Genomic DNA, 27,957 nt, shown 5'->3' with positions numbered 1-27,957 from the left:
CAGGTGACATAAAACAATGTGCAGTTAATATGAAGCATTATCCTTTTGCTTTTGCGTGCTCAAATAAATTGTTGTAACTTGTTGTGTGGTTCTGGGCCCTCTGCTTGCTCCATAATCACAGTGCTGGCTTCTCTCTTTCCAAATGCAGAAATCGGTTTTGGAAGAACCACAAAACAGCACCCCCAAATGCTCCGTACCATTCAGCTCACCTCCAACCACAGCAGTTTCTGTCCCAATGGCTGAGGCAAGGCAGCAATTCTTTCGCCTACAAAGAACATTTCAGCAGCCCCCTCGTGCTCTCTAGTCTCATATATATATACATATATATATATACATATATGACTATGTTCAGAACATTCTCTAGTCATGTATATGTATATATTTAGAGCATATATTATATATATAAAATTACATATCTAGATAAATAAAAGCATTCTGTTGCCTTTTCTTCTTGGTAAGGTTGACAGGCTGCCAGTCTCCATTACACCTAGAGGGGCAAAAACTGGCCACGTCTGCTGCATCCGTGGCTCTTGAGGCTAGTGGTCAACTGCCACCTCCTACCTTGCTTTTTGACTTCAACAGTTGATGTATTTTCTTAATTAAAAACACAGAAAACTCTCAAATGGGGTTTGTCTCCATTTCTAGGGGAGCAGCAGGATAGTCCATGCAGGAATGGTGGGGGACAGTCACTTGATGAAGGAGACTGGTCCATCCCAAGAAAAAGAAAAACAGGACTAGAAAACGCAATTGTCAACCATCTAGAAAAGGGACGGGGTGGTCTTCTCGCTCCCCCTCTGGGGCAGAGGGCGGGGAAAGGGTCGCGGATCTTCTAATAGGTTGATTGGAGGGCGGGGGACATCACAGTTTCTCAGAGGATGGGATCCAGATATAATGCCCAGATTGGTCCTCTATTATCTGTTTGATTTTACTGTAAATCTCTTCCAGGGAGTCTCCTTGTACAATGGCTATGGAAATAAAACAGGATGAGTTTACTAGAGAAGAAGGGTCCTACTTCCTTCCCCCACCACCAAGGGGCAGCTTACTGCCTCCTTAGAAGCTGCAAGCAATTAAACTGATCTTGCATTATTGACCCGTTTTTAATCTACATGAAAATCTATTTTGCCCACTCCTTCCAATTCCTGCAAAGGTGAGCTCCCCTCACAAGCTCACCAGAACAACCCAACAGAACTCTCACCTGTAAAGTACTCTCCAAACTCCTGCTCCAGCTTCATGGCTTTGTCAAAGACCTTGTTGGCCTGCTCGTACGTTTGCCTCCGGTTCATCTCCCTGCAGGCCCAGAAAAAGAAAAAAAACAGCGTCAGGACAAAAGCCTCTACTCCGACAGGAGCTTCTCTGCTTCTGCCACTGTCTGAAATCTGGCTTTTCCTCCTGGATTGCTAGGGAAATGGCGCAAAGCACCTCGGCATCTCGACTCCACCTGAAGAGACAGGTGGAGGGCAAGCGGGAGGGCTGCGGTCATGGAGAGAGTTTACGGCTTCTGGACGGTGCGGAGGCCGCGGAGAAACTGAGACTGGCAATTCTGAGAGCCGAGGGCAGGAAAAGGTATCCCAAAGTAGATTTTAAACCCACCTGCAGCAAAATAACTTCTGATAATCGAAAAGGGGAGAGTTGGATGCACTAAGTGGACAAAAACCCATTACTGACCTGACCACGGTCCATTTGGCAAGAGCTGCCCAAAACCCACATCCCCATGTCCATCACTAAACCTCCCCCTCGGAGACGTCCGACAAGACCTGTCTCCATCACTAAAGATGCAGGCCTGCCCCCTGCCGAGCCTCCCCTGCAGCAGACAGGGGGTCGGGGGGGGGGCTCCCCTTTCCACAGGGGCTGCTCCACCCTGACTCACGCCCTCAGAGGTCGCATTCAGGTAAGCGAATTAATGCTTTTATTTATAAACCACCCAGAGTCAGACAGTGAGACGGGAGGGGTATAAATTTGATGAATAAATAAAAATAACTAAATTGCTAATCTCCATGTTACTCACATGAGCGCTTCGATGGATTTGGGCTTGATGAAAATCGCAACTGGGTAGAGTTGTGCTTGCTGCAATCTTTTGATCGCGTTGCCCGACACATCGAGGATACAATGCTTCCCCTGGAGGAGGGCAGGGGATCCGTTATTACGCAGCCTTTGCGCAGCACTCTCAAGAAGCTTTGCCACCGTCCCCACCCCAAACTCAACAGGAGGACCACAACCCAAAGCAGCCGAGATGCCAGCAGATAACGCCTACTAGGTGGCCGGTTTATTTACACTGTTTTAGAATTTAAATGAGATTGTGGCTTAAGGTCATCACCATGTATGCATCAACTCCTGCATGAAATAGCAGCAGCAGCAGCTTCAAAACAAGCTGATCCAAAACCCGGCATAAACCAGCCATAAACCTGCTGCTTGGTTTGACAGTGGACACAATACGGGTAATTCGTGAACTGAACGATGCCACAAGTCCTGAACAGCCATTTGGCCACGCGGTATTTTGACCAAGAATGATGCAGCCCCTGGTGCCGGACTCACCCGCTCAGCCACCGCCCGCACAGACTGGACACTGGTTCCATAGAGATTGTCGTTGAACTGCCCAGCTTCAATAAATTTGCTGTCTTGAATGTCCTTCTCCATCTGCTCCCGTGATGCCACAAAGTGGTAATCTTGTCCGTCAACTTCATTTTCACGCCGTGGCCTGGTAGTGTCTGAAAGAAAATACGTTTGCTTTTTCTGTGGCTCAGAGAACAGCCTGGCTGACCTTGACCGTATAGCTTGGCCTTTAACTTCTGCTACAAAAAAAGGATCAACCGATCGATGTGAACGCTCACTCTCTTCTCCACAAACACCCAGAGCACGAGGCCTAAAGCATCACTCTGGAAGACATACGTGTCCCTTAAAACATCCTCCCCCCAAACACAAGAGAGCCATTTCTTACGAGGCACACAGGATCCAAACTTGTGTGGAAATTCTGAGATGAGGTCATCGTTGACTCTGTCTTTCATGGGCCCCAAAACAATCACTGGCCTGGCGTAGTGAACTACAAAGATAGTCAAAAAGACAAGGAGGAGTTTTGGAGATCAGTCGCTGCTCAGCTCTGAAGTTCAAAGCTAATCAGGAAAAATAACATGCAGATCTAAGATGCCCTCCAGAAAGATGAGGATGGACCAGCCTTTTTTGCAACTTACTTTCTTGCCTTGTCACAGGTTCGTATGACAGAATTGTGTCCTCTTGTCCTTCTGAAAGAATTGGAAAGAATCAGCTGGCCTTGCAGCAACAACTCCCCACCTCACTGCCCAATGGCAACTACTATTAATTTCTGAGACCTTAAACCTCCCTGACACTTTCACTTTTCCTTAGCCATCAGGGAGAAGTAAAGGTTTCCCTCCGTTATAGGCATATTTTCCACTCGGCTCAATCTTTGGGGAAACGTCGCCGAGGGGACTCCCATTTATAGCAGCCCTAAAGACCAGGGATTGATAGCTCAGCAACCTAATTGGAACTCACTCCTGTTCAAAGAGCTTCTCTTCCTTAGTTAGTAGATCAGATCAAATGACAGGCAGAGATTGGGGGGGTTCAAGAGGGCTTCTGTACCAATGGAAACGGGGTATAAATCCCACATCTGATCCAAAGTCCCTTATCTACTCTTTTGGACTTTAGTCAACCATATGAGTAAATGGGGGCAAAGCTCAACATCTAAATGAAATAAGGTACTATTCAGGCTTTAGTCTCTGCTACTTGAAATCAATCCATTTTACCCGACTGACTGACTTACGCAAGGCTCCAATCCAGCGCTTGGAACCAACCAAAAGGAGCCATCGATCCAAAGAACAGACTGAGACCCCGGCAGCTCTGACTAAACCCGACCCCCAGCACTGGGACGAAGGCAGAAGGAAACTGGGGTTGGGACAAACTAGGGATACTTACTGGAACTGCTCTCGCTGTCACTGGTGTTTGATGTCACACCCTCTGCAACCAAGAAAGAGGCCTGGATTTAATATGCACAGATTGACAGCAGGGGACCAGCTGTTGATGGCCACAAGTACTGGGGACGGGGGGGGGGAGAGGAGTACAAGGCCCTCTGCTTCGGTGCATTCTTGGATGGGAGCCTAGCAGATCCACTCCACTCAGGAAGTAACTACTTGTAGTTGTGGACCGCCTGCCCAAACGAGACTCCAGCAGGGCCTATTAGCTGTCTCCCTCCATCACCCTCTCCAGCAGGCATAGGAGAGCAGCTCAGGCACAAGCAGGGCGGAAGCACACAAACAGCCCTGCTCCTGGCCGGCTCCCCTTTGTCCCCCGAGAGCGCAACCCGCCACTGAGAGTTACAGAGAAGGGGAGAGAGGAGGGGAGGGACTGGAGAGCAGACAAACGACAGTAAAGAAACGACAGGGCTGCCCAACTGAGGTGTTCCCATTCTGACAGTAGGGGAGAAAAGGCGTTCACACACCCAGGGTAAACACAGCAAAGTTCAAGGATCTAATCTGGGGGAGGGAGTTTCCTGATACGTGCCCGGCCCAATTTCTTTCCTTGGCTGGCACCTGGCTGTAAGGGCGATCCCAGCCTTTCTCCTGGCCAACGCACTGCACTGCTGGGGAGCCCTTTCCCGGAAGAGGCTCCTAAGACCCATCGGCATGTGCTAAGAGAGGTCTCTTCTTTGGAAGGGGGCCGCCAGTCTGTGTGAAGTAGCGGCTATGAGGAGGCTGGGCTCATGGGAGCTGAATCTACGCCAAGCGTCCCGCGAGCTTCCTTCCGGTCCCAGACACGCTAGCAATGGAAAGTGATCGTGTGCAGTGAAGTTCCACTTACTCAGGTTCTTTGCGCCATAATAATCGTCACTTAACCCTGGGAAGTCCTGATTCACAGCCAGCCAGAGGGGAGAGGAAGGGGAGAGAAGAGACCAAGAGAAGGAAAGAGGAAGTGGGGGAGAGAGACAGGGCCAGGACAGCATTAGTGACAGGAGTGCAGAACGGCTGAGAGCTGCAACAGCAAGTGAAGTTAAAGCCCATGACCAACTTTTCCTAAGATCTTCTGTCCCCAAAACTCCTCATTTGAGCATGTTCTCTAGAAGGTAAGACAGGCCAAACTTGCTCCAGAAGAAGCCCAGAGAGCAGACACCAAGGCAGACGTCCCCAGCTGCCTCTGGGCCTCTCTGTACCAGGGTCGGCAGCACCGAGCAGAGCCCCTTGTTCCGAGACCAGCTACCCCGGGGCTACTGGAGGGATGTCACTTATACAGAGCAGTGTAGCCCAAGAATCATTCCCCCCCCCCAAATGGTATCTGCTGCTCCCCTCAGTCAATCCACGGACACTGGTCCCCCTCCCACTGCCACAGGAGCTGATTCTTCGTTTATCACCACAATTGGTAAGCGCTGTACTCGCTGGAGACCTCACTGGAGTGACTAGCCTGCAATCACCGTAACCGAGAGCAGGATCGCGTGCCAAAGGTCAGCCTGGCTACAGAGAGTACAGGCTGAGTTATTCTCAGCTCTGATGCTAGTCCTCTCTTCACAGAGCCTCTGCACCTGCCCAGGTCTCAGCAGAGCCCAGCAATCCGGCCTTTTGCACAGGAGTTGCCCTCTCTCGCATCCTAACCCTCGACTGCTTTTCTGGCCAACGGCACGAAAGGAGCACAGCTCTGTGACTCGGCCTCTGCTTCAGAAGGAGAAGCTCTGAAACTCAATCCCCGCGACTTCAGTCACAGGGATCGGAGGGCAGGCAACAAAAAGTCCTGGAAAGGTGCTGGGAGTCGAGAAAAAAGACGAGGCTGAACGGTAGCGTAATGTAGCTGGAGGCAGAGGCCGGTGGCTCTGCGAATGCGGCATGAGAGCATAAAGCTGCCCTTCCAGGAGAGAGAGAGCACACAAAACCTGCTGCTTTTGTAAGGGCATCACTAGTCATTTTGTATAAATTGTGGAATGTGCACAAACCTGCTTATTTATCCGGAGGGAAAGGAGAGGGACCTGCTGCTGTCGGGGAGCCCAGGGGGCCGAGCTCCACCCCAAAGGCATTCGGGGGGGGGGGTGTCAGCTGTAAGGCTTCAGCTCTTGGCTACAGGGAGACTGCTGAGCAAATATGGGGCATCCGGAAGAGCGAAGTGCTCCGGGGTTGAACAATCGTTGCAAGCAAAGGCTGAGACCCACTTAGGCAAGCCAGTCTGACCAAGGAACCCGGGAGGAGCCAGCAGCCTCTTCCGGAGCCAAAGGCTCAGCCGTTCCTTGCTGTAAACCTGTAAAGCTGCCTCTGACCTCGGATGAAGAACCGTTTGGCCACCCATCTGCTCGCAGCCATTAATGGTGACGACATTTCCAGGATCCTGATCAGAGCCGTCCATGAGCATCGTCATTCAGACCGGCTGACGCTCCCCTAGACAGCCCAGCCTCGAGGCAATGCAGGATCCACCAAGCCTCCTAGGTCTGGGGCCAGGACGCTCCCCCCCCCCAAGGGAGCTGCAGGCCGCTCCTCCCTCGCAGCAGCAGCGGCAGCAGCAGCAGCAGCAGAGAGAATCCGAGCAGGGCAGCTGCTACTTACGTTCCTGTCCGCTGCTTTCCTGAGCCAAGTTCTCTTTGCTCTTGTAAAAGGGGAATTTTCGAGAGAGACGGAAACTCTTTTTACGTTTCGTTTTGATCAACTGTGAAGAAGGGGAAGATGCAAGGGGTGCAGAAGGAAACAAAAACAACAAAAACAAAAAGGACAAAAAACAATGGAGTTTAAAGCATGCAAGAAAAATTAAAATGAACAGACAACGGTGATCAATGTCAGGGAAGCTGCCCCTCAAATGAAATCATGGAAATTACATGGAAATGGGAAACGCAAGAGGAAAATTAAGGGTGGAGGAAATGATCTCGAGGGATGGTGGAAGATGACTAACAGTTTTCATTGCCACAATAACAAGGAGGGGCCCCCACGGCCCAGCCTGCTCCCTGGCCCTCCAACAGTTCGTGGAGGAATTCACTGTCCCGGCCTTCCGCAAACTCCTTGAGCTGACCTCGGGGAGGGAACTCAGGTCCTGGACCACGGAAGTGAAGACCTTGGCTGGACGAAGGATGTCCTATCTGGGGTGGGGGAGGGGGGGCTCTAGAGAGGCTCTTCCTGCAGACCGAGACCCCTTGGTTCAACCGTCACCTGAGCAGCACCGGCCAGAGCGCACCTTGCAGGAACCATGCTTGCCATCCCAATTGGATTTCATTCAAGACCCTTCCCTACTTCTCACACTCACACTCAAACACAAACAAGCAGCACTTACCCGGTTGGATTCTATCATCCCTGTCCGAGCATGGAACTTCACCGTTTTCAAGCGCGCCCGTTCCTTTTTTTCCACTCTGACAGCACCAAGAAAAAGAAAGAGCTTTAATGGTGACTTTGATCCCACTCTGACCCCTGTTCCTGCCTCACCGAGATCTTTCTTCAAGAATCTCGTAGAAATTATTGGCAGAGCCGATTCCTCAGGCCTTCAGTGTAAGGTAAAATAGAAGCTCAAAAATCCACACAGCCTCCCTCATCACAAGCAGAATTTTCTTTGCCCCCTGGAAATTCACTGTGCTTGAGAGCAAAACACGAGCCCAGGTCGCCTTGGCCCTAAAGTCCGTTTCTGCTCTTCCTGACAACCCACCTCAAGGAAAGTGACGCAACTGGCCAAAGGTGAGAACCGTCCAGTGAAAACCCACAAGGGCCTGTCTCGGCGGCAGAAGAAGCACTCACCTCTTCTTGCTGGGAATGACTCCGATCTGCTCGCTCTCGCCGTGAGGGGTCACAAGCCTCGCCTGCCACCACTCGTCATCCGAGGCATTGATGACGTGCAAAATGTCCCCATAAGAAAAACTGAGTCCCTGGCTGGGCAAGCAGCTGTCCCGAGTTCGGTCATAGTCAAAGAGGGCCCTGTCCAGGGATAAGGCAGGTTGAGCAGGATGGCCAGAGGGCCCTCCGTTGTCTCCCCCCCCTTCGCCCGGTCTCCTCCCCTTTCTCAAGCTCCCCTTCCTTTGGCCTTGGCCTGCTGCTTGGAAAGGGGGCCTCTCTCTCCAGGTCCGTCCTGGTGACTCTGACTCCTGGCTACCAAGAAGCCCCACCTTTTCTCCAACCACATCATCCCAGCCCTGGCACAGAACTAGGAGGACTGGTGTTTTGCAAGTTCCTCTTGTTGCCACCAGGGGGCGCAATGTTGTCTGCCTCTGCCCAATTAATGTAAGGGTTCACTTCCTGTTCGGCACAAAGAACCCAGGAACACGTTTTGGTGTTTGAGGCTAGATCAGGCCTTCCCATCTGGCATAACAAGCCTTGTAATTACCACAACCAGCAGCTTGTCCATTTCATCAGTTTCAGTTAAATTGTGCCCGAAACTACTCCACCCAAAGGGCTGACTCTCCTCTCCCAGCGCAAAAGGATTTGCAGAGCACTGCCTCAATACGCTGTGCAAGATGGGCTCGCAAATCCTGACTACTCTGCCACTGAAAAGAGAAACTGAGTTGGGGAGGCGTTTGCGAGGGCGGGCCATTCCGGAAGACACCCACCAAAGCAACGAGCCAAGGCATCTCAGCAGCTGGACCAAAAAGGCCGGCACGTATTGCAAGCAGCTCACACCGGGAGTGCAGAGGAGCCCAGCGACCGATGCAGCCAACTGCTTGCTAGAATCTTGCTCAGGGGCAATAGATTTATTGGCTTACTCCTGTCCTCTTGCAGGCACAGAATCGGTCAACGTAGCCCAGAAGAGAAGCTCCAGGGTGAAAAGGAAGCCAAAGGCTGAGATGTCCTTTCCTACGTTGAGGAGATTCGACGGTACTTTGCGGAAGAGGCTCACCCACATGGTGGTCAGTGCATGCCCAACATGCTCAACGATGGTTAACTAAGCCAAGGTTTGCCCAATTCGATTTCAGGGTTCATAGCGCACAAGCAGATCACTTGGCTGGATTTGCTCAACGCGTGTGGCTAAACTGCGCTTGGAAAGTTTTTGATCAAATGGGCCATGTGAACTCTGAGGACCTGAGAATCACAAGTTATCCAAGAGGCCACTACCACCCCAGGCTCTGGAGGCCCCGTGCAACGCCTTGCTCTGGGGTGCAAGACGGCTTCGCTGCCTTTGGGGATGCTGCCCAAAATGGAAGCAATGCTTCAGGAAGACAGGAAACTGCTGAGCCACAGGCAGAGGTCATGCAGTTAGAATTATGACGACTGAAAAATGCCTAAACTTTGTTGTAACCAATTAAAACCAAAGGGTCCTGCTAACTAGGCTTTAACACATCGGCATTCTCAGCAAGTGGCACCACAAGGCCCCTTTTTCTGGGGGAAGAGGATTAGAGATCACATTGAATGCAGCACAGTAACAAAAAAATTAATCTGAGGAGGCCCACGTGCCCTTCAACGCCCACAAAAAGGGTCATTTTGCATACCGGACATAGAGGGACCGCTTCTCACTTGTCCGAAGTGAACCAGACCCTGAACTCATGCTGCTGTTCATCATCTGCTCTCGGAGGTCATGGATCTTGGACTCAAAGCGGCTGTACTCTGCAAACACAAAGGAGGGCAGGTTGGGGGCTGTTGCACAGGCAGGTCCCCTTCAGTTTGGCACAGCGGAGTCTCTACCTTTCACACACAAGGGACAAGAAAGCAGCCAGCCAAAGCCCTCTCCTGTGGAACTCCCCCTCCGTGCACTATTTACCTGCCAGGCCCTGGGCCAAATACGCTGCATACCTGGACACAGGTGTCAGCCTTTGAGAACGCCAGGGCTCACTGAGGCATGGCAAATAGGCTAAGGAGGCAACTACGGTAACAGGGACCGATCGGATGGTATTCAGAATGCTGCATTTAGAGTAGCATTATGGTTGAGATTACTCCCTCTCAGAAATGCTACTACGGAAGGATGTAGAAAGAGGCAGCTTATTAAACATCTTCCTCACTAAGGTGAGACGGAGCAGGCTGGGTTTACATCAAGAAGGCCACTGAAGAGCTACCAACACAGGAGGAGCATGGAGAGGAGAGACAGGCCTTTTTGTTCTTCTACAATCCCAGAACCCGCCTGAACCAACAAAATTGGCTGATCGGAGGCAGAGGATATTCAAGTAGTATTTCCTGAGACTGACAATAAGCATCTAGCATCAATTACCACAAATATTTCAATGGCTAAAGATGCTGTTGTGTTTTAAGAGAGTTGGCACAATTAACAGTAAACAGCAGTTCAAAAGTCCATTAACGGCATCTGGCTCTTGGGTCTTGTTGGAGATAAGATTACAGTAAAATTAACAGAGCTATGGTTTAATGCCAAAAGTGCTTGAACTGTTTGAAAACATTCCTAAAGACACTGGAAAACATGCACCGATGGCGCTCTATTAACCTTCCAGGCACTGCATTTGCAAGCATCCAGATTATGCAAGCAAAGGGTTATATAAACACAGTCTTGGGTTTACCATTTACTTCAAGGTTATGCCTTTTCCATAGCACATCTTCATGCATTATGTATACTGGCTTACGGTTAAACAACATTATTACACAGAAGCTTGCATAAGGTAGAGGTGGCTTATTTTGAGAATTTACAATTTAGTAAGATCAATGTGCAGAAGACCTTATAAAATCAAGTCCCCACAAACAGGAGACTTTCCACGCTGCCACCAGTTAGAGAATTTCTTGTTACTTCCAGCAGCAGTAATTCTGCTCCAACAGCAGAAAAACACCTTCATCACTTTCCAAATTTCAGATTAATAAATAATAATAAAGGAACCCCAATACAGCATTAAACTTTGTTAGTAAAATGAAACAAATACTCTCTGCTGGAAGTTTAAACCAGGTACACTGAACATGATTTCTCTAAACTCAACAGTTAAAAACAAAAGCAGGAAAACTGTTGTCTGTTTTGCTAGGAACTTTTATCCAATCCTTCCATTTTGGCCTCTACGTGCATTGCCTATAAACTCTGAAACTCCGAAGGCTAAAAAACATGGAAGTTAAAAGCAAAGCCCAAGTATGTAGTATTATTATTTATTCCAAATGCCAATTTATTTGATTTTATTACAGGATGCCTGATTTAATTCCTTCAACCCTAGATGTTCATTTTAAGGTGTATTTTATGCAGTTGAGTCATTTTTATCATTTGTTGGGGTCCTTTGTTCACATGCTCCAATCTGATTCTTCTTGATTGCTTTCTTATATGTTGCCTTTCTTCCAGAAAACTCTACCTTCTCCCCACTCTCGTTGTGGACCCCTCAGTCCTACAGGCTTAGAAAGGTATGTTTTTATTTTATTCAGTGAGCTGCTCAATTGGCAAGGACTCAGCCACCCACCCCAAGCACCAATATGGATCAGCTTGTGAGCTTTCCGCCCTAACAGCAACCGAGCCGTGACAAATATTGATCCAGTTTTCCAAAGTATCAACAGAGAATGTAGAAATAACATGAGCGGGCTAAGTCAGCTTCAGGAACAATGGATTTACATAAATGTAAGAAAAATCATTGAATATAAACACGCACCATGCTGCGGGCACATATGTGGCTTGACCAATGCTGCAGGAGATTCTACGGAAAGGCAACGATCAGCACCCTGACCCCATTTATGCTCCAAAGTGCGTTTTCCCGTATCCTAAGCCTTCTCCCCTGGACTGAGCAGGGTTCTGAGCCTCCCTCACAGGGTCTTCTTGGAGAGTAAAACTTCCAACCGCTGCCTTCAAGGCTGAGGGCTGCAGGGGGGCAAAGCGGCAGGGACTGTCCCAACCGCCCTCCTCGGGCGGTTTGGAACAGCTAAGCCGCAATCACAGGGGTGAAATATAAACGGATTAAAATGAGAGGCCCTTCTTTAACCTCGGATGATGAAGGGCAGAGATCCCACTGGGTAGCACCCCTTTCCTTTTTAAGAAGGCCCGCACGATCTCCTGAAGGCCTGAAGCAAGGCGCCCTCTAGCTCTGCATCACTCCTGGAGCTCCTGCGAGCCTACTGGCACCAAACGTTTTACATGGCAAAAATTTCCCTTTTTTGCCACGGTCGCCGGCAGCACAGCAGTCCCAAACCCAACGGGTCCCTGCCAAGAGCAGACCTAGCTCTGTCCTCACCTGCAAACGCCACTCGAGGCTGGGTAGATTTCAGGGCAACGGCCTGCAAGGGGAGCAGAGAGCAGCCTCCGGCCGTTTCCTTCCACTGCTTAAAAGCTGCCTCCATGGAGCCCCTCGGCTCAGAGGGACAAACAGAGAGACTGTTTCTGCCCTGCTGCTCGGTGAGATGGCAAGGGCTCAGTTTCCAGGACGGCCTGCTCTGATCAGCCTCTCAGGACAACAACAATGCGGAGCAGTGGGGAGGGGAGAAAAGCACCACCCAGATGGGTAAGGAAAGCAGGCCAGCCTCAAAAGCCAGGGAGGAAACGCTCTGCTAGCAGAAGCTGCACTTTCAGCTGCACTGAAAGGCTTTTTTCTTTGGGGGGGGGGGGAAAGCAGATCACCTGGTGAACCAGCCCACATCTCGCTTGAGTTAAGTGCAGGAAGTTGTCCGACAGGTCAGACCATGGAGGATTGTCTTGAACTAATAAATATTCCCCCAGATTCTGGGAAGCTGCTAACAATATGATCCCAACAGCTACCACCTCTTGGACAGAGCAGGCACAAGGATCTTTCTCCCCCCATTCAGCTCTGCATTGGCCAAGAAACGGCTAAGGAGAGACGGAGGAAGATAACCTGGCTTGTCGAGAGCAACTAACAGCTGGTTACGTCTGCACTTATGTCTGGGCCCTTGGCATTCTCAGGCAGCTTCCCTGTGATCCCATGACTCAAAGGGGGGGGGATTAGAATTCCTTAAAGATTCTTAGAGACTGTGTTGGTGCTTCTGCTCCTCCCTCGCAAGGCTTCTCACCTTTATTACATTTTAAATGTACAGTCAGGTAAGCAGTTTCATGAACTTTGTTGGTAAATGGTTTAATGTTTTACAAATAAATCCTAGTTATTGAACACTTTCAAGGCAAGTTCTGAGAAAAGAAGCAGAGGACTAACATTGCAGCTTATTTTGGGTCAGAGATCAATCTATTCTGCATCCAGAGGTTCTACAAACTTAAATGTGTTTCCCGTTTCTGAAATTCAAAACAAGTTCAAAAACGATGGTGGTGTCTTTACTTATATCACCAGCAGTATACTTTGTGGATTTTCAGGGCCTCCACTTTACCTCTCGGGACTTTAAATCCATGAGACTATTATTTCATTTCGTCTCCCACAATTGTACAATAACACTGATCGTTTTCCACACGTTTATAGTATTTTATGTGAGCCAAAATCCCACTCTCTTATAGATGTTTCCATGTAAAACCCGGTTTGTACCCACACTGCTAAGCCCTCTCCTTAAAGAGTGCACATTATACAAGTGTCAGAGCATGCAAAGTCTCATGACAAGCAGGAATTGACCGTACCACATTAACCACATTGGTTAACTCAGCTCATTCTGGTTAGGAAGATTAATCCCCTCTTCCTCTTTACAGTTATCAGCATTTCAATTGCGAGTTCCACACAGCAGCAAGTCAGAGAGAAAGTAAGCCAAACCAAGCAAGAATTTCCTACACACAAGACATCCTTTCTCAGGGACACAGAATGAAGAGTCGTGCCAGTTGTCAGACAGGACTATTCATTCCAGGAGCAGAACAGGTAATCTGTCAGCTTCACGCTGGTCCTTTCTGAAATACGTGCAAGATTCAGCCAGACCAAGCAAGTACTATTTCAGCCACAAAGCTCAAAAGGCAGCAAGATTTTGTGACCACGATTATTACAGATTGGCAATAAATGTCTCCGAGTCTACACGCAGAGCTACCAAGCGTAATTGTCTGCTGTGCGTAGACTCACATTCATTCAGCCCAGACTAAAAAATTGATCATTCAAAAACTTCCCATGGAATTTGAAAAACGGTCATGCTTGCAGGATATCAGGGCTTTTCTGTCACCATGACTGAGAATCTGTATAATTCAGTTGTCATTGAACTGCAGCCACATTAGCTGGGACTGTTCAACGATGTTTGGAAAGCCACCGATTCTGCTACCTTTTGTGTTGTGTCGCCCTGTTGTATGCAACACAACTCTTCTATCTCCAGCACAGGCCAGCTGAAGATGAGTCGCCTTCAGCTGCCTTAATGAAACTGCTGCCCAAAAGTCGAAGTGAGATTGTTTTCTTATGACTGGCACTTGGTTCTTTTTCCACATTACACTTCGGGCAGGCCGGGATCCTCCCGTTCCACGGTGGGACAGACACAATTCGAGCCAGCGTTGCACCGCGGAGAGAGTCTGGAGAGGCCGATGGGGAGGCCGTTGCCCGAATGTCCGTTATCGCAAGGCCCCCTTCCCCGAACAGTAGCCAGCCCGAGCATGGAAGCTGGGCCGGTCTCGTCGCCCCGGCTCCCAGCCCCGGAGCACAGACCCCGCCGGCTCCCGCTCGGGCACCGGACCCGAGAGGCCGCTTTCCCACCCGGTCAGCGAAGGGAGGCACCCGCCGGGCTTCAGGCGCCGGGCAGCTGGAGAGCAGCTGCTCAGCCCCGCCACAGGCTGGGTGTCTCTCGGCACAGGCGCTGCAGGCGGGGGGCCCCCGTCGCCTCTCGGCCGGGCCGGCCCGGGGAAGAGCCTCGGCCTGCCCGCCCCNGCTCAAGCCCGCCCCGCCCCCGCCCGGGAACAGCCGCGGCTCTCGGCGGCCGCGGGGGGTCGGAGCCCGGCTGGAGCGGGAGGCGCCCGCGGAGCCCGCGAGGAGGCCCGACCCGGCGCCCGCTCACCTGCCCGCCGCCGCCCGCGCTCCCGGCAGCCGCCCCGCCTCCCCGTCCGCACACAAAGCCCGGCCGGCCGGTCGGTCGCCCGGGCGGGAAGAACGAGGCGCGGCCCCGCGCTGGGCTCTGACCAATCGGCGCTCCGCTCCGCCCGCTGTGCCCAATCGGATTTCGCGCTGCCGACCCGCCCCTCCAACCCGTCCAATCGCCGCCCGAACTCTCTCGCAGTGGGTGCGGCCCCACGCTCCGAGGTTGGCCCAATCGCCGCCGCGCTTCGAAGCTCGGTGCCTCCACCCCGCGCGCAGGCCACGCCCCGAGTTTTTCTACGACAACGTCCTTCTCGGCCAATCGGCGGCCGCGCCGCCCCATCGCTGCGCGCCGATAATCCCCGGGTAACCCCAGGCAGGCTCCTCATTTGCATACCGAGCGCCGCCCTCGCCTACTCGCTCTCTGCCCAGCCCCGACGCGCGTTAACGCGTGCACACGACGCGCAGGAAGGGGCAGCGCGCAGCGGGAAAAGAGCAGCGGAAAGCTGGCGCTGCTGGGCTCGGGGGGGGGGCGCGGCTCCCGGTGCCCTGCTGGCCGGAGGAAGCCCCCCGGGACTGCAGCCCAGGATCGCCAGCTCTCTGCCTGCCACCGCCTGCTCTTGGGCAGGGCCTGGCCATCCCGGTGAGCTCAGCAGAGCCAGCGGGGGCAGCACTGGGCACCGGCGGGCGCCGCTCCAGCACCGAAGCAAAGCTGCCCTGGAGGGGACCCCTCCCCCCCTACAGGGCCGGCCTCGGGTGGCTCTGCCCGACCCCCCCGAGAGAAGGGAACCGGGCAGGAGGGGATGGCAGCCAGGCGCCGGGCAGGAGCAGCCAGGAGGCTCTGCCACCCGTTTGGCCCAGTCGAGCCACCCACCCAAAGCCGCAGGCTTCTTACCTTCAGGCCTGTACTGGGCCACGATGGTGACGGTCTGTCCGGCCCTCTTCAGGGCCGCTGCCGCTTGTTCATGCGTCGCATTCCGGAGGTTGACGCCGTTCACCTGGCAAACAGACCTGCCCGTCAGCTCAGTGGGAAGGCAGAGCTGGGCACTGGCACGCGGGCCTCCCCGGACCCCCCCCCCCAAAGCCTCCAGCCTCAGGCCAGGCACTGAGCTGTGGCAGGGAGCATGCGCCTGACCTGATGAAAAAGAGCCCCCTGTCCCTGGAACCTGGGGGGGCAGCCTGCTTGGCGAGGGCCGGGATTCACCCGCCTCCCGCAGGCTCGAGAATCCATTTATGCGGGAACCTCGGCACTGTTTTCCCCTGGCCAAGCGGAAGCCAGCTTCCTCGCAATGGGGCTGGGCTAACCCAGGCCGGACCGGTTGGGTGAGCTGCTCTGCCCTGCCCTGCCTTGCCCTTCCCTGCGTGGGCCAGCGGGTTAACTCCTTAGTGGCTGGGCAGATGGGCCTATCTGCCCCCCCCGGAGAAGAAGGCCCCCGCTGGCAAAAGCACCATCTGCCCCCCCCCCGCTGCACTCACCGACAGGATCCGATCGCCACGCCGCAGCTCCCCGCTCAGGTCTGCTGGCCCCCCGGCCAGGATGAAGGAGACGAAGATGCCCTCCCCATCCTCGCCTCCCACAATGTTGAAGCCCAGGCCGCTGGAGCCCTTGTGCAGGGAGATCTTTCGGGGCTCCCTGGTAGGAGGAAGAGAGGGGCAGCCGTCAGGGTTGGGGGGGACAGAAGCAGCTGGGGCTTGATCCCAAGATGGTGGGTGTCAATCAGCCCCCCCACATTCACTCCAGGGTTGAACTGGACCCCACATTTTGGGTAAAGGGAGCTTTTGGCTGGTCTGCTGATGCCCGGAAGGAGCACAATGGGGAGGGGGGAGAATTGGGGAGGGTCAGCTCCTGTCCTTGGAGCTCCCCCCCCACCAAGCTTCTCCTGGCTCAACCAGCAGAAGCCATCCCATGTCCTCCTCTCCAGGATGTTTCTCTACCCCCCCACTTCGCATGCCAATTAGCTCTGGAGGGGTCTGCACGTCTCCCCAGCCAAGACGGAATCAAGCCAAGGACAGCATTGCTGACCCACTCAGACCCAGACATCCACGACAAGCCTTGCAGAGCCCCCCACCTGAAAGCACAAATGGGGGGAGCACAATACCGAGTCCCTCTTCGACGCAGGCTGGCAGACTGTGGTGGGGGGGGCTGCCTCCCGCAGGACATGGAGGAGGAGACGTTGACTGTGATCATGGTGGCTGCGTCTCTGGGGCGGGGGCCGGGCAGCCTGCCTTTTATCTGCACTGCCCCGCCCTCCCCTTTCCACCCGGCAACCGGGGCTGTCAGACCCTTGAGATGATCCAGATGCAGGCGCTGCCCAGGAAGCTGCCACTGGCCTTAACTCTTCCCTCCCTCTGGGCACCCGCCAGGCGGGGGGAGGAGGGCTCAGCCAGCTCTGCAGAAGATAGGCTGCTCGACAGAGCCAAGAGCAGAGGCCCTTGGTAGCAGGGTTGGGGCACTCAAGACTGCCAGGGTCCTGGCCGGGAGGCTTCATGTGCCCATTTGCCCCTCACCTATAAATCGCAGCCTGCTTGACATTGGGCTAGGGCATTCAGTGGGCAAGGGGGCAGCCCCTTGAACTGCCCCTTGCTAGACTCTATTTCTACCCCCATGCTGGGTTTCAGATCAGGGCATCGACTGCCAGCCTTCCTCTGCCTCATTCTGATTAGTGCCCTCTTGTGGCCACGAACCAACACTGCCAGTGGTCAGGTGCCCCAGATAGCGCCCCTGGAAGCCGGCTTGCCTTGGCCCTTCCTGCCCCCCCAATGCCAGTCTCTGCCCTCTGCCAGCCGAGCCCTCGTCTTGCCTGTCACCAGCACAGAAAAGGCCGGGCCGCGTGTTCGAAGGCTTGTGCGAAGGCTAACTGACCCTCCCCAGATCTGCCCCTCCAGCCCCCCCCCGACTCTCCAGCTGTGCCAACAGGCTGCCTGCCTGCTGAGGGCTGCAAGAGCCTGGCCAGAACGACCCCCGGCAGCAGTCAGAAAAGGCAGGACAGCACGGAAGGTCTGGTGTCAAAACTCAACAATCACAGATCCTCCGTAAGAAGTTGGGCTTTCAGCTTTGACTCCCCCCCCACCTCGCCTCGCCTCGGGGAGAATCCTGCCTCCTGGTGTAAAATCCCAGCCCCTCTGTGCACCAGAGGCAGAAGGGGGAAAGGCGGAAAAAGCCCCGTGGAGGGAGGGAGACCCCCCCAGCCTTATTTGTTGTTGAACCCAGCAGGACCGCCCGCTCACCTGGTGAAGTCCTCCTCTCCAATCAGGTGGCGGGGCACAGGTGAGTAGCGGGCAGGCGTGACCTGGGGGGGAGCAGGGTAAGCAGGCTTGCTCTCCATGCCTCCAAGGTAGCCTAGGCCAGGATTATGGCTTATGTGGTTGTCGGCCAAGGCAGAAAAAGCTAGGGAGACAAAGGGGGGGAGAGAGACCAGGCTTAGCCTCCGCTGCTCTTGGGTGGCCTCCCCCTCGGCTGCCACCCAGACCCCTCCCCTCTGAAGAGCCAGGCTCTCCTCCCCGAACTGGAGGGGGGCAGGGCAGGGACATACTGCTGGCGTAGTCCGGGGGCGCATACAGGTCGTTGATGTGGGAGCTGCCTGGCTTGGCCACCTTCAGGTACACCATATCGGAGGTGTTCTTGAGAGCAGCCACTGCTTCTTCATGCCGCACCTCTTGTAGGTTGGTGTTGTTCACCTGGGAGAGGGAGGGGAGGGAAAAGAGAGCTCTGGTACGCTCTGAATGCCTGAGCAAATCGAGAGACCCCAGGGGGCTCCAAAGCCCACCTGCCTGGCTCAGTTTTCCACAGTGGCCACTCTGAAACTCAAGAGCCTCCGCAGGTTACATCCCAACCAATGATGCTCAAAGATAGACTGCCTCAGAATACGGAGGATCCATGCCTGGCAATGGCAACCAGCAAATCAACCTGCAGGTGGGCTGGGCCTCAATTCTGTGTGGTACCAGAACCAGGTATAACAGGAAGACATGCTTTCTAGCCAGGAACCTCTCTCTGCGAGGCCCCTGACCTCTGTGGCATGGCCCATCGCAGCCCGTAAGGGAAGCGGCGCTGGCTACTCACTGCGAGCAGCCGGTCCCCGATCTGCAGCCGCCCGTCTTTCTGGGCTGCGCCCCCTTCGATGATCTTGGTGATGTAAATGCTGTTGTCGCCCGGGATGTGCTGGTTCCCGATGCCCCCCGCGATGCTGAAGCCCAGCCCTGGAAGAGGGAGCATTGCCTGCGCTGCATTGGTGGGGGACGTCCCCCTTTCATCAGGCCCGCCTTAACGTTCCTGGGTGCTTCTCAGCCGTTGGCCGAGAATGGCGGTGCCAAATGCCCCACAAGGGGGGGCACTCAGCAAAGGGCTGGGGGGGGAACCTTTGCACTGAAAATGGCCAGCAGTGCGGAGGAAGAACAATGAGGGAACTCGGCTGGGGTCCTTCTTCTCCCTTAGGGTGGGGGGCTCCTTTACAGGAGCATGGCCAGCCTCACTGCAAGAACTGGGGGCTAAGCTTGAGGTGCCCCCCCACTGTCCCACTCTGCAGGGCTGTGAGATATTCTCCTCCCACAGCTGGAACCAGCCGTGCACTTCCAGGCAGCAGCTTCTCCTGAGCAGGGGGCTCGTGAGCAGCTCGACCAGGAACCTCCACAGCGCCTGCTCTGGCCAAGGCACCTTCCCGGCCAGCAGCAGCTCTGGTGGCCCCCAACAGCCAAGCCCAGCCCCGCTTGGTAGCACCCCAACTGAGTCTCTGCGAGCGTAAGCTCCAATGGCAACTGGCCCCCAACCCCCGCCTCTCACCTTTGGGCCCTTTCATCAGGTTGACCTCCATGATGGTCTCTGGCGGGGGCTGCCTTCGCCTGACCAGCAGCCTCACCACCGGCCCTGCCTCCTTCAGCGCCTCCACGGCCTTGCTGTGTACCACCTCTGAGACGTCCACTTCATTGACCCTCAGCACGCAGTCGTTGACCCTGTGCCACGGAGCAGGGGGTGAGGGAGGAAGGGCCAGCCCCAGAGCCCCTGCCCATCCGGGCAAATCTCCCAGCCCTGCTCCTCCTGGTCGCACCTTCCCCATCTGGCCCTGCAGGGTTGGGGCTGGGGACCTCTGCCACCTGGCACTCACCCCAGGCGGCCGTCCATGGCAGCCGCTCCACCCGGGATGATCTTGGTGATGAAAATGCCAGGGTCATCGGGGATATGGGGGTTATCGGTGCCACCAGCAATGCTGAAGCCGAGGCCAGAGTTTCCCTGCAAAGAGACCCGATGTGAGCTGACCCTCCCCCCAAACAAGGAGCAGGAAACCCAAGAGGAAGCAGAGAGCCTGGGGGGCAAGGAGGGAGAGTCCCCTGGGAAGACAACGCTTGTGGCAGACCAAGCCGGATCTCCCAGCCTCATCGGCTCTGTCCAGGAGTGGGACAGGACTGGAGACCTCAGTAAGCTCCATCTCTGAGGACCACGGCAGAAAAGAGCCCCCCTGCATGCGCCAATTTTGTGCCAGGGACGGAGGGCTTGGATGACTGGAGAGAAAGGCCGGACAGGGCAACTCACCCGCTCCAGGACAATCTCCTCGTACTTGAACATTCCGTCGCTGCCATTCACCTGGGGGAGAGAAGGAGGTTCCAGGAGCCCAAAATAAAGGACCCGGGCAGCAAATCACTCTTGCATGCCTGGCACAGCGAGCCCAGTGGCCAAAGACCAGCCTCGATGCCAGCAAACATCTCTCCTGATCCACGTGGATCGAAGCAGATGTGCCACGCGGGCCAGGATCAGGCAGCTCGTGGCCGTGAAGCAGGAGAGGGCTGGAGAAAAAAGGCTGCTGGGCCTCAGAAGTCTTTTGCTCACTGAATCCTCTTTGAGGATCACAGTGAATTATCGGGCAGTTAAAACCAGATTCTGCACAAATTCAGATGCTGATGAAATAAGCCAGGACATTGCACTGCCACGCCGGTGCTGCTTATTTCAGGAGCTCCAGGGTTCTCACAACCCCAGATCCCTAACTGGTGGCCCTGCTAGTGTCCAAAGTGCCTAGGGAGGCTGACAGGCTGCACAGAGATAAGAAGCCTGCAGAGTCAAGGTGAGGAAGCCAAACCCTCAGGACGTGATGAGCACTGAAATGCATATTGTTTAGGCAGGCAGGAACTGAGCAAGGGACCCAGCCCGCCCCCCCCGCATATTCCCCAGGGAGCTTGTTTGGGTCACCCTCTCCAAGAGCTGGCAGGCCCACTTGAGGAGAGACCTCTGCCATCGATCAATCCCACCCCCTACCTTAGGCTCCAGACAACGGAGTCCACCCAATGGGCAGCCAAGAAGGGCCGCTTCCTGGAAGTGAGCAAGACCCTCTGGAGAAGGCAGGGACTCTAGCAGAGGAGGCAAACTTACGGAGAGGCCGGGCTCCAGAGTGTCGGTGTTCACAATAATGGGTGAAGGGCTGGCCTGGAAGAGCAAAACACACCCGTGTGAATTGAGCTGCCCTCGGCAGGTTCTCTGTGGTTTCTCCACTTGTCGGGGGGGGGGGAAATCCTTCGTAGGGCTCCTATGAAGGGGTGTCCTTTCCATGTGTCATTTCCAGGACCGGTGCCCCTTCTGTCCCAGCCCCCCATTATCCAGCTGTTTGCCAACCAACCCAAAACTTGCCAACTCTAACATGATTTTTCCTCTGAGTCACTGATTCCTCTGATCTGGAGTGTCTACTTCATCCAACTCCCTAATCTTTGGCAGATCCTGGACAGATCCAGAATCCAGGGATTTCTCAGGTTACCCAGGAGAAGGGATGAGAAAGAAAAGATTTCTTCATTTTTAGCAATATTTTCATTTTTTTGTTTTCTACCAACTATCCCTCAGGAGTTAACAATGACCACAACAACTAGATTTCAATGATAATTTTAAAAGTGCAGTATCGAATAATGAAGCCCAATTAATAAATTAGGCAGAGAATCGTTTTTATGATAATTGTTTAAAAAACCCTTGCTTTTGACAATAGATCAAAGGTCTGGCCAAATAAAATGGGGTTTCTGTCCATCCTGCTTCGAGAAGAGCGTCCTGGTCTCACAGTCAGTCTTCAGTCCCCCCAGCCCACGGCCCTCCAACCCCAGAATGGCAGTTCCAGTTTTGGGTTTTGTTGCTTGGTGCCAAGTTTGAACTTGTAAAAGAAATACTCAAAACAGGAAGCTGTTGCCAAAACCCGAACCAATGGCAGTCAACAATTATGAATCCATTACAAAAAAAACCTAGAACAGTTGTGCTGAAAGCCAAAATCTGTATAAAGACAAACATGCTCAAGAAAATGCAAATTGGGAAAACAGAACCCATAAAGAAAAAGATGATTAAATGATTAAAAGAAAAGAAGGGGAGGGGCTGGGGGGAGAGAAATACACACCTGACACCAAGTGACATCCCTTTCACACGAGGTTCCTTTGAAGACCTTGAGAAGCCCAGTGGCTGAGTCTCTCTCTCTCTCTCTCTCTCTCTCTCTCTCTCACACACACACACACACACACACACACACACACACACACACACACACAAAAACACCTGTCGGTCCAGCCATCCACCCATCCTGCAGGTTACATTGTTGCTTTTGGAGCACAAACTAATAAAATGATTCAGATTTTTATTTTAATTGGTTAATAATAAAATAGAATATTTGTAGCTCGGGTTGACACGAGGGGTCCTTGGTGCTCTCTGAACTTGCTTTCTTGCAGACATTTCATTACTCAAACTAGCTAACATCTAGCATTGATGACTAGCACTGATGAAACGCCTGCAAGAAAACAAGCAAGCTTAGAGAGCACCAAGGACCCCACAATCATCATCTCCTCCTCCTTCTCCTCCCTTCTAGCACTGAGGATGCTACCTAGTTCGGGTAACGAAACGCCTGCAAGAAAACAAGCAAGCTCAGAGAGCACGAAGGACCCCTCATAACTGGTTAATTTCACGGCCTTCCCTGCAGTTTGAATCCACCTGCCTGTTTCCCTATAGCGCCCTGGGGGCTCCGCGCCTGGGGCCTCGATCCAGCGCTCTCCCCAACTCGGGCGTCCCCAGGTGCCCCGCCCCCCGCCCCGTTTCCCCAGGCGTCGGGAGCTGTCCAGCACCGGCACCTGCTGAAGTGGGCAAAAGTGGGCTCCAGCTCTGTGTGAGGACGGAGGCAGCCCCACCCCTCCCGGCCCCAGGGGATCAGCCCTCTTCCCAGCCTCGGCCAGAGCCACTGCCAGTCGGAGCGGGCATCTGGGCTTGACCGCCTGGGGCGGATTCAGCCAAAGGCCAACATGCCAGGAAACAGAGCTGCCTCCATATCCACAGAAAAGAGCTGAGGGGGGAGGGAGCGCTGGATATCATTGACTCGGGTTTTGCCCTTCAGTGGAAGACATTTCCGTCGAGGGAGCAGTCGGCCTGGCAGCCCCCCCAGCCCCCTTCCTTTGCCTCCCATTCTTCTCGCTCCCCCCCTCTCTACAATGCCTGGGGTGCACTCAGGATCCCACAATGCTCGCTTACCAGCCCAAATGGCTTTCCAGCCAAATGAACCCCTTGTTCCCAGTGGGGACTCTGAGCTGAAAGGCTCTCTGTGGGGCCAAGAGGAGGGAGGAAGCAGAGCTGAAGCAGTCCCGAGGAGGAAGGGCAGCCCACCCGATCCTTGGAATCCCAGATCTAGGCTGGCCAAGATCCCCAAGCAAGCTGTGGATGGATGGTCTCCCTTAGCAACATCCACTCAGTTATTTTATGCTTCGATCCCCCCCCCGCGCCCCCCAGCCCTGAATAAAAGCAGATGGAACGAAGCAGAGTCAAGCACAGGCTGAACAGCAGTAAATAGAAAACCGCACGAGAAATGAAATTCCAAACCAAATCAATAGAATTTCCCAAAGGGGCCACACTTTAAAGACAGATTCAGACAGCCTGACAACCTGGGTGTCAGGGAACAGTCAGGTTGGTGATGGGAGGAGAAATTCAGCCCTCCCACAGAGATTGCGTGTACTGACTATGGTCAGCACCAACATAAGGACCATGAGCTGGGTCTCCGAGGCCGGTCCATGTGATAGGACGGGCCTATTCTCCACCACCCCAGAGAAATTACTATGCAGAATATTACCTATTGTACTCTTTATTTCCTAGAAAAAGTGATAGCAAGGCAGGTTTCATTGGAACAGAAGGAAAAACCTATCAGTACTAATAGTGGAAGCAGTGAGTAGTTGTACACCGAAATCCATTTCCCAAGGAAAGGATGAGCCACTCTAGGCTGGCCATTTATGAGACGCTGTGTAGCCACTGGTCAGGTGATGAGAAGACCCCCCCCCCCGTCAACATCAGGCAGGGATCTCCCCAACCAAGGAGGCTTTTCCAGTCGACCTCTGGCTACCATTAGGCAGTGGGGAGAAGGGAGGCCTCCAAAGCTTCCAGAAAGAAAACTCACAAGGGCTTGTCAACCCAAAGTCACTGCCTTCCAAAGCCAAGCCAGCTTCCTACTCTGCTGGCAAACTTCCTGGAGCAGGTAGCCTGGCCAGAAGATGCCGGGCCGCCATTCCTCAATCTGCCTGGCTTGCAATGGCCCTTTCCCATAGACTGGGGAACGGCACAGCTCCACTCCGCCTCAAGGCACCCTTGCCTGCATCCCTTGTAGATCTAGGATCTGCCCCTGGAGGTTGCTCTAGGATCTGAAGACCCCCCTCTGTCTCACAGGTCTACTCCCCAAACTCTGCCTTTAAAAGGTGGTGTGACCCCATTATCAGTCTCCCCAAAAGATCACCCTGCCCAGGGCCAGCGGGATGTTCTAGGATGGCAAACCCTTGACACTAAACCTATCAATAAATGAGAAACAGAAAGATTTCCTGATGGGGTCAATGTGGATCAACAAGGTTTGGTTCCAGCATATTACAGCCCCAGCCTAAAGATCCCACAAAGACTGTCTCAGATGCACAAACAGTTCCCACTAGAAGGACCCACAGAACTTCAGGATCTCTGAAGATGGTTGATTGCTATCGCTGGAGGCCTTCTATGCGGATACCTGGGTGGGAGAAGAAGGTGCCCTGAGGAACACGCTCTGGTAGGAAAGGACTACCATAGCACACCTGTGGAAAACAGGGGGTGCAAAGGGGCGGGGATGGGCATCCTATTGCAGAGCCCAGAGAAAAGCACAGGCGATGCTGGAAACAGCTACAGCTTCCCCAACCTGCCTCTCTTGGCTGGGAAGACCCTAAAAGCTGCCGTCCAGATTTGTGCAAGGGACTGAGAGGCAAAAATCCCCAGGAAGGACCCCCAGCGATCGACTGGCTGCCCTGACTGGCAGGTTAGAAGCACCAGGAAAGCCCGGCTCACAACGGTTTTCCCAAGGAGGCTTCCTTCCTGGGGCCTGGGGGGCAGGTGCTCGGAGTCCCTAGGATGGAGGGGACCCGGGAGAAGCCCTCTACTCTCAGGGCTCCACATACTAAATGCCAGGCAGCTGAGCAGGGGGGGCGCGCAGGTTTCCGTTCCCTCTGAGTCATAATGAACGCCAGAGCAACTGGCAGACATCCTGCCTCGCACAGAACAGGCAGAGCATCCCAAGGGGAGCCAGGGAAAGNCCCCCCCCCCCCCCCCCCCCCCGCACCCTCCTCCGCCTCCACCTTCTAGTGCCAGGATGAAGCTCCCTCCCTCCCTCTCTGAATAGAACATGAGTAGCCATAGCAACCTCACCCTGCCAACCTCCCACCTCCAGCTTCTCGGCCCCATCCTCTCCCTCACTCTCCCCCCATTGCCTCAGGAAACCCACCCACCTCTGGGACCCCCACAGCCCCCCTGCCCCACCCGCCCACCCTCAGCAGGGCACCCCTCGGCACACCGCACCCACCCGGCCCTTCTTGTCCCATTTTATCCCTCGTCACCCACACTTTTTGCCTCAGGCAACCTCCGAGCCCCAACACTGCCCGGCTCCCTCCAGCTCCGCTTCTGCCAATCCTGGGGACCATCAAGCGTCCAGAATGGGAGAACCGAGTCACCAGAACCTAAGGCTGCCTTTCACTTTCCTGAACCACCACCCCAGAAACCCCAAAATAGTGTTGTGATGGACTGGGGAACCGTGCTCTGGCTCTTTCCCGGTGCCCCCCACACCCACACTGCACAACCCTCTCCACACAGACCAGCCATGGGGCAGGAAGGCCCCCCTCCCCACCCCGCTTTGCCATGGCACGTGTGCCCTGTTCTGGGTCACTCCACAGTGGCAACGGGGTGCGTGTTCCTTTATGCCCTGGCTAAGGATTCACTTCACCAGCTCTGGAAAATGATGGGGGTAGAAGGAGGCAGAGGAGCCTTGAAAAGACCCTGCCGGGATGGGGGGGGGTCCTTGGCCTACAAAATCAACCAGAGCAGTCTGGTCTCCCCCAGGCTCTGCCAATTCCCCTCCAGTCTTGTGGAAACTGACACCAGCGACAAAGTGGGGCCAAGAACAAGTGGCCTGATTGCCCCCCTCCCTTCAGGCCAGGCCCTCCCCAAGTGCCAGAGAGCTCATCATAAGAGGGGCCAGGCAACCCCACAGAAGCATATGCACAGATAGCAGGGCCATAGGGAGGGGGCAACCTGGGACAATGCCCCACCTCCCTTTCTGGCCCTACTAAAGACAGCCCCCCCCAGTAGACGCCATGAGGGGCCATGCCAGTTGGCCAGGCGGGCAGAGGGCGAGCTGCCCCTCACCAGCAGAGGCAGCCGAGCTCAGCGCAAACCCTCCAAAAATCTCTGTGAGCAATTTGGCCTGCCTGGGCCCACTCTCTGAGCCGAGCCCCATCCTCCACAGCCTGCCAGGACCTGTCTAGCTCAGCTTCTGTGCCAGCCCTCCAAAAGGCCACCCCCCCTTAGTTCTCCCAAACCTTTTCTCATCAGACCCCCATTGTGCCTTTTGACCAGCACCGTGTTAAACAGCCAGACCCAGAGCAGAGCCGTTCTTCACTCCAGCATGCGCGCACGCACACACACACGCGCACACACACATATGCACACACATCTTGCCACTGCCATCTTAGGAGAGAGATGTGTATGTACCAATTTCCATCTGACAGCTCTGGGGGAAGGGCGCCCAGCAGCTTCACACACACCGCACAGATTGCCCACCATAAACCCCCAAAAGCTGGCCAGGCTGCATTTGGCAGGGGGCATTAGGGAAGAGCAGGGCCGGTGGTCTTCACAACCGCAGTGCCCGATGCCAAGGCGAGGGGCCATGCCACACAGGCAGGGAAGGCAAAACTGGACGCGGTTGTTCCCCCTCCGCCTGGGCGGCACCCGGGATCCTGCCCCTCCAGGGCTGGGCTGGGGCGAGGCAGCCTCCGGCAACAGAGGCTGGGCCCACTCGCGCAAGACGGGGACCCACCGAGACAGCCTCCATTTTACTGCCTCGCGTGAGGCTCCATCCATTTTCTCCGCTGGTGCCGCCGAGGCGGCTGGCGGCGCGGAGGTTTCCCGATCCCTTTCTGGGCCGGGCCGAAGGGTCCGAGGTCCCCCGACCGCGTTTTATCAGAAGCAGCCCCGCGGGGAAGGGGTGCTGGTGGCCTTCCCTCCCCACGGCCGCGTGGCCCCGGGTTGAGGGAAGGGCGCATCCACGCGCGGACCGCTCGCTCGCAGGGCGGCGGCGGAAGGGCCAGCAGCGCCCCTGCCCGGTGAGGCCTCGGTGCCCGCCTCGCCCGCTCCCCCCTCGCGCCCGAGAAGCGGCACCCACCTGTTCATACCAGTCGCGGTTCGAGCAGGTGCACTCGGGCCACCAGGCAGGGCTGCTGCCGTTGATCTTGGGGGTGCCCGCCCCGCCTCCGCCGCCCCCCTTGGCCGGACCCTGCTTGGGCGGCGCGGGGGGGGCGCTGTCGCGGGCCGTGGGGACCAGCTTGCCCTTGGCCCGGGCCGTGGGGGTGGCGCCCCCGGGCTGCGAGGGCAGCGTCTGCGAGCCGTAGCCCCCGTAGCCGCCCCCGCCGCCGCCGCCGCCGCCGAACTGCTCGTGCTGCTGCCACTCGCCGTAGCTGGGGGGCTCCATGCGCCGCAGGGCCGCCATGCGCGTCACCTCGTAGCACTCCGGGCAGCGGCAGCAGTGGTGGTGCTTGTGCATCTTGCCCGCGCCGAGACAATGACCCCGCCGGCCCCGCGCGCCGCGCCGNGGCGAGGAAGGGGCCGGGGCTGCTGGGGCTGCTGCTGCCGCCGCGGCGGCTGGGGAGAGCGGAGGGGCCGCCGCCGCCGCCGCCGCCTGTGGTCCCTGGACGGGAAAGGGGGAAGGCAGAGCATCGCGCTCGCCCCGCAGCTCCCGTTCGCCGCGCCGCAGCCA

General features: G+C 55.1%; 1 protein-coding gene across 4 annotated transcripts; it reads right to left on the bottom strand.

Moving 5' to 3' along the window:
• Window positions 1–723: 723 nt before the first annotated feature.
• DLG3 (discs large MAGUK scaffold protein 3) lies at window positions 724–27,744 on the bottom strand. 4 transcript variants are annotated; one of them, XM_015832444.1, is made up of 21 exons: window positions 27,367–27,744; window positions 21,075–21,128; window positions 20,244–20,294; window positions 19,819–19,943; window positions 19,497–19,666; window positions 18,780–18,916; window positions 18,253–18,397; window positions 17,948–18,107; window positions 16,196–16,352; window positions 15,615–15,717; window positions 9,380–9,494; window positions 7,698–7,874; window positions 7,243–7,318; window positions 4,807–4,852; window positions 3,925–3,966; window positions 3,186–3,236; window positions 2,936–3,037; window positions 2,533–2,705; window positions 2,006–2,115; window positions 1,196–1,287; window positions 724–965 (listed from the first exon to the last, which is right to left on the bottom strand). In XM_015832444.1, the coding sequence occupies exons 1-21, from the start codon at window positions 27,742–27,744 to the stop codon at window positions 859–861; spliced, it is 2,571 nt and encodes an 856-aa protein (XP_015687930.1). In that variant the 3' UTR covers window positions 724–858. The 4 variants fall into 4 exon arrangements, with proteins under 4 accessions (XP_015687930.1, XP_015687931.1, XP_015687932.1 ...); XM_015832445.1 differs by lacking the exon at window positions 3,925–3,966; XM_015832446.1 differs by lacking the exons at window positions 3,925–3,966; window positions 21,075–21,128.
• Window positions 27,745–27,957: the final 213 nt, after the last annotated feature.

The sequence above is a fragment of the Protobothrops mucrosquamatus genome, unplaced genomic scaffold (assembly GCF_001527695.2).
Source record: "Protobothrops mucrosquamatus isolate PMUCROS unplaced genomic scaffold, P.Mucros_1.0 scaffold4, whole genome shotgun sequence".
In the NCBI taxonomy this organism is placed as follows: Eukaryota; Metazoa; Chordata; class Lepidosauria; order Squamata; family Viperidae; genus Protobothrops; species Protobothrops mucrosquamatus.
This window is presented reverse-complemented; position numbering and strand designations above follow the sequence as displayed.

Excerpts from the sequence above, each read along its gene's own strand:
- DLG3 (XM_015832444.1), bottom strand. The coding sequence starts at position 27,744 with ATGCACAAGCACCACCACTGCTGCCGCTGCCCGGAGTGCTACGAGGTG. Across the intron at positions 20,295-21,074 it reads CTCTGGAGCCCGGCCTCTCC|GTGAATGGCAGCGACGGAAT; the intron begins GTAAGTTTGCCT and ends TCTCTCCCCCAG. Across the intron at positions 18,917-19,496 it reads CCTGATGAAAGGGCCCAAAG|GGCTGGGCTTCAGCATCGCG; the intron begins GTGAGAGGCGGG and ends TCCCTCTTCCAG.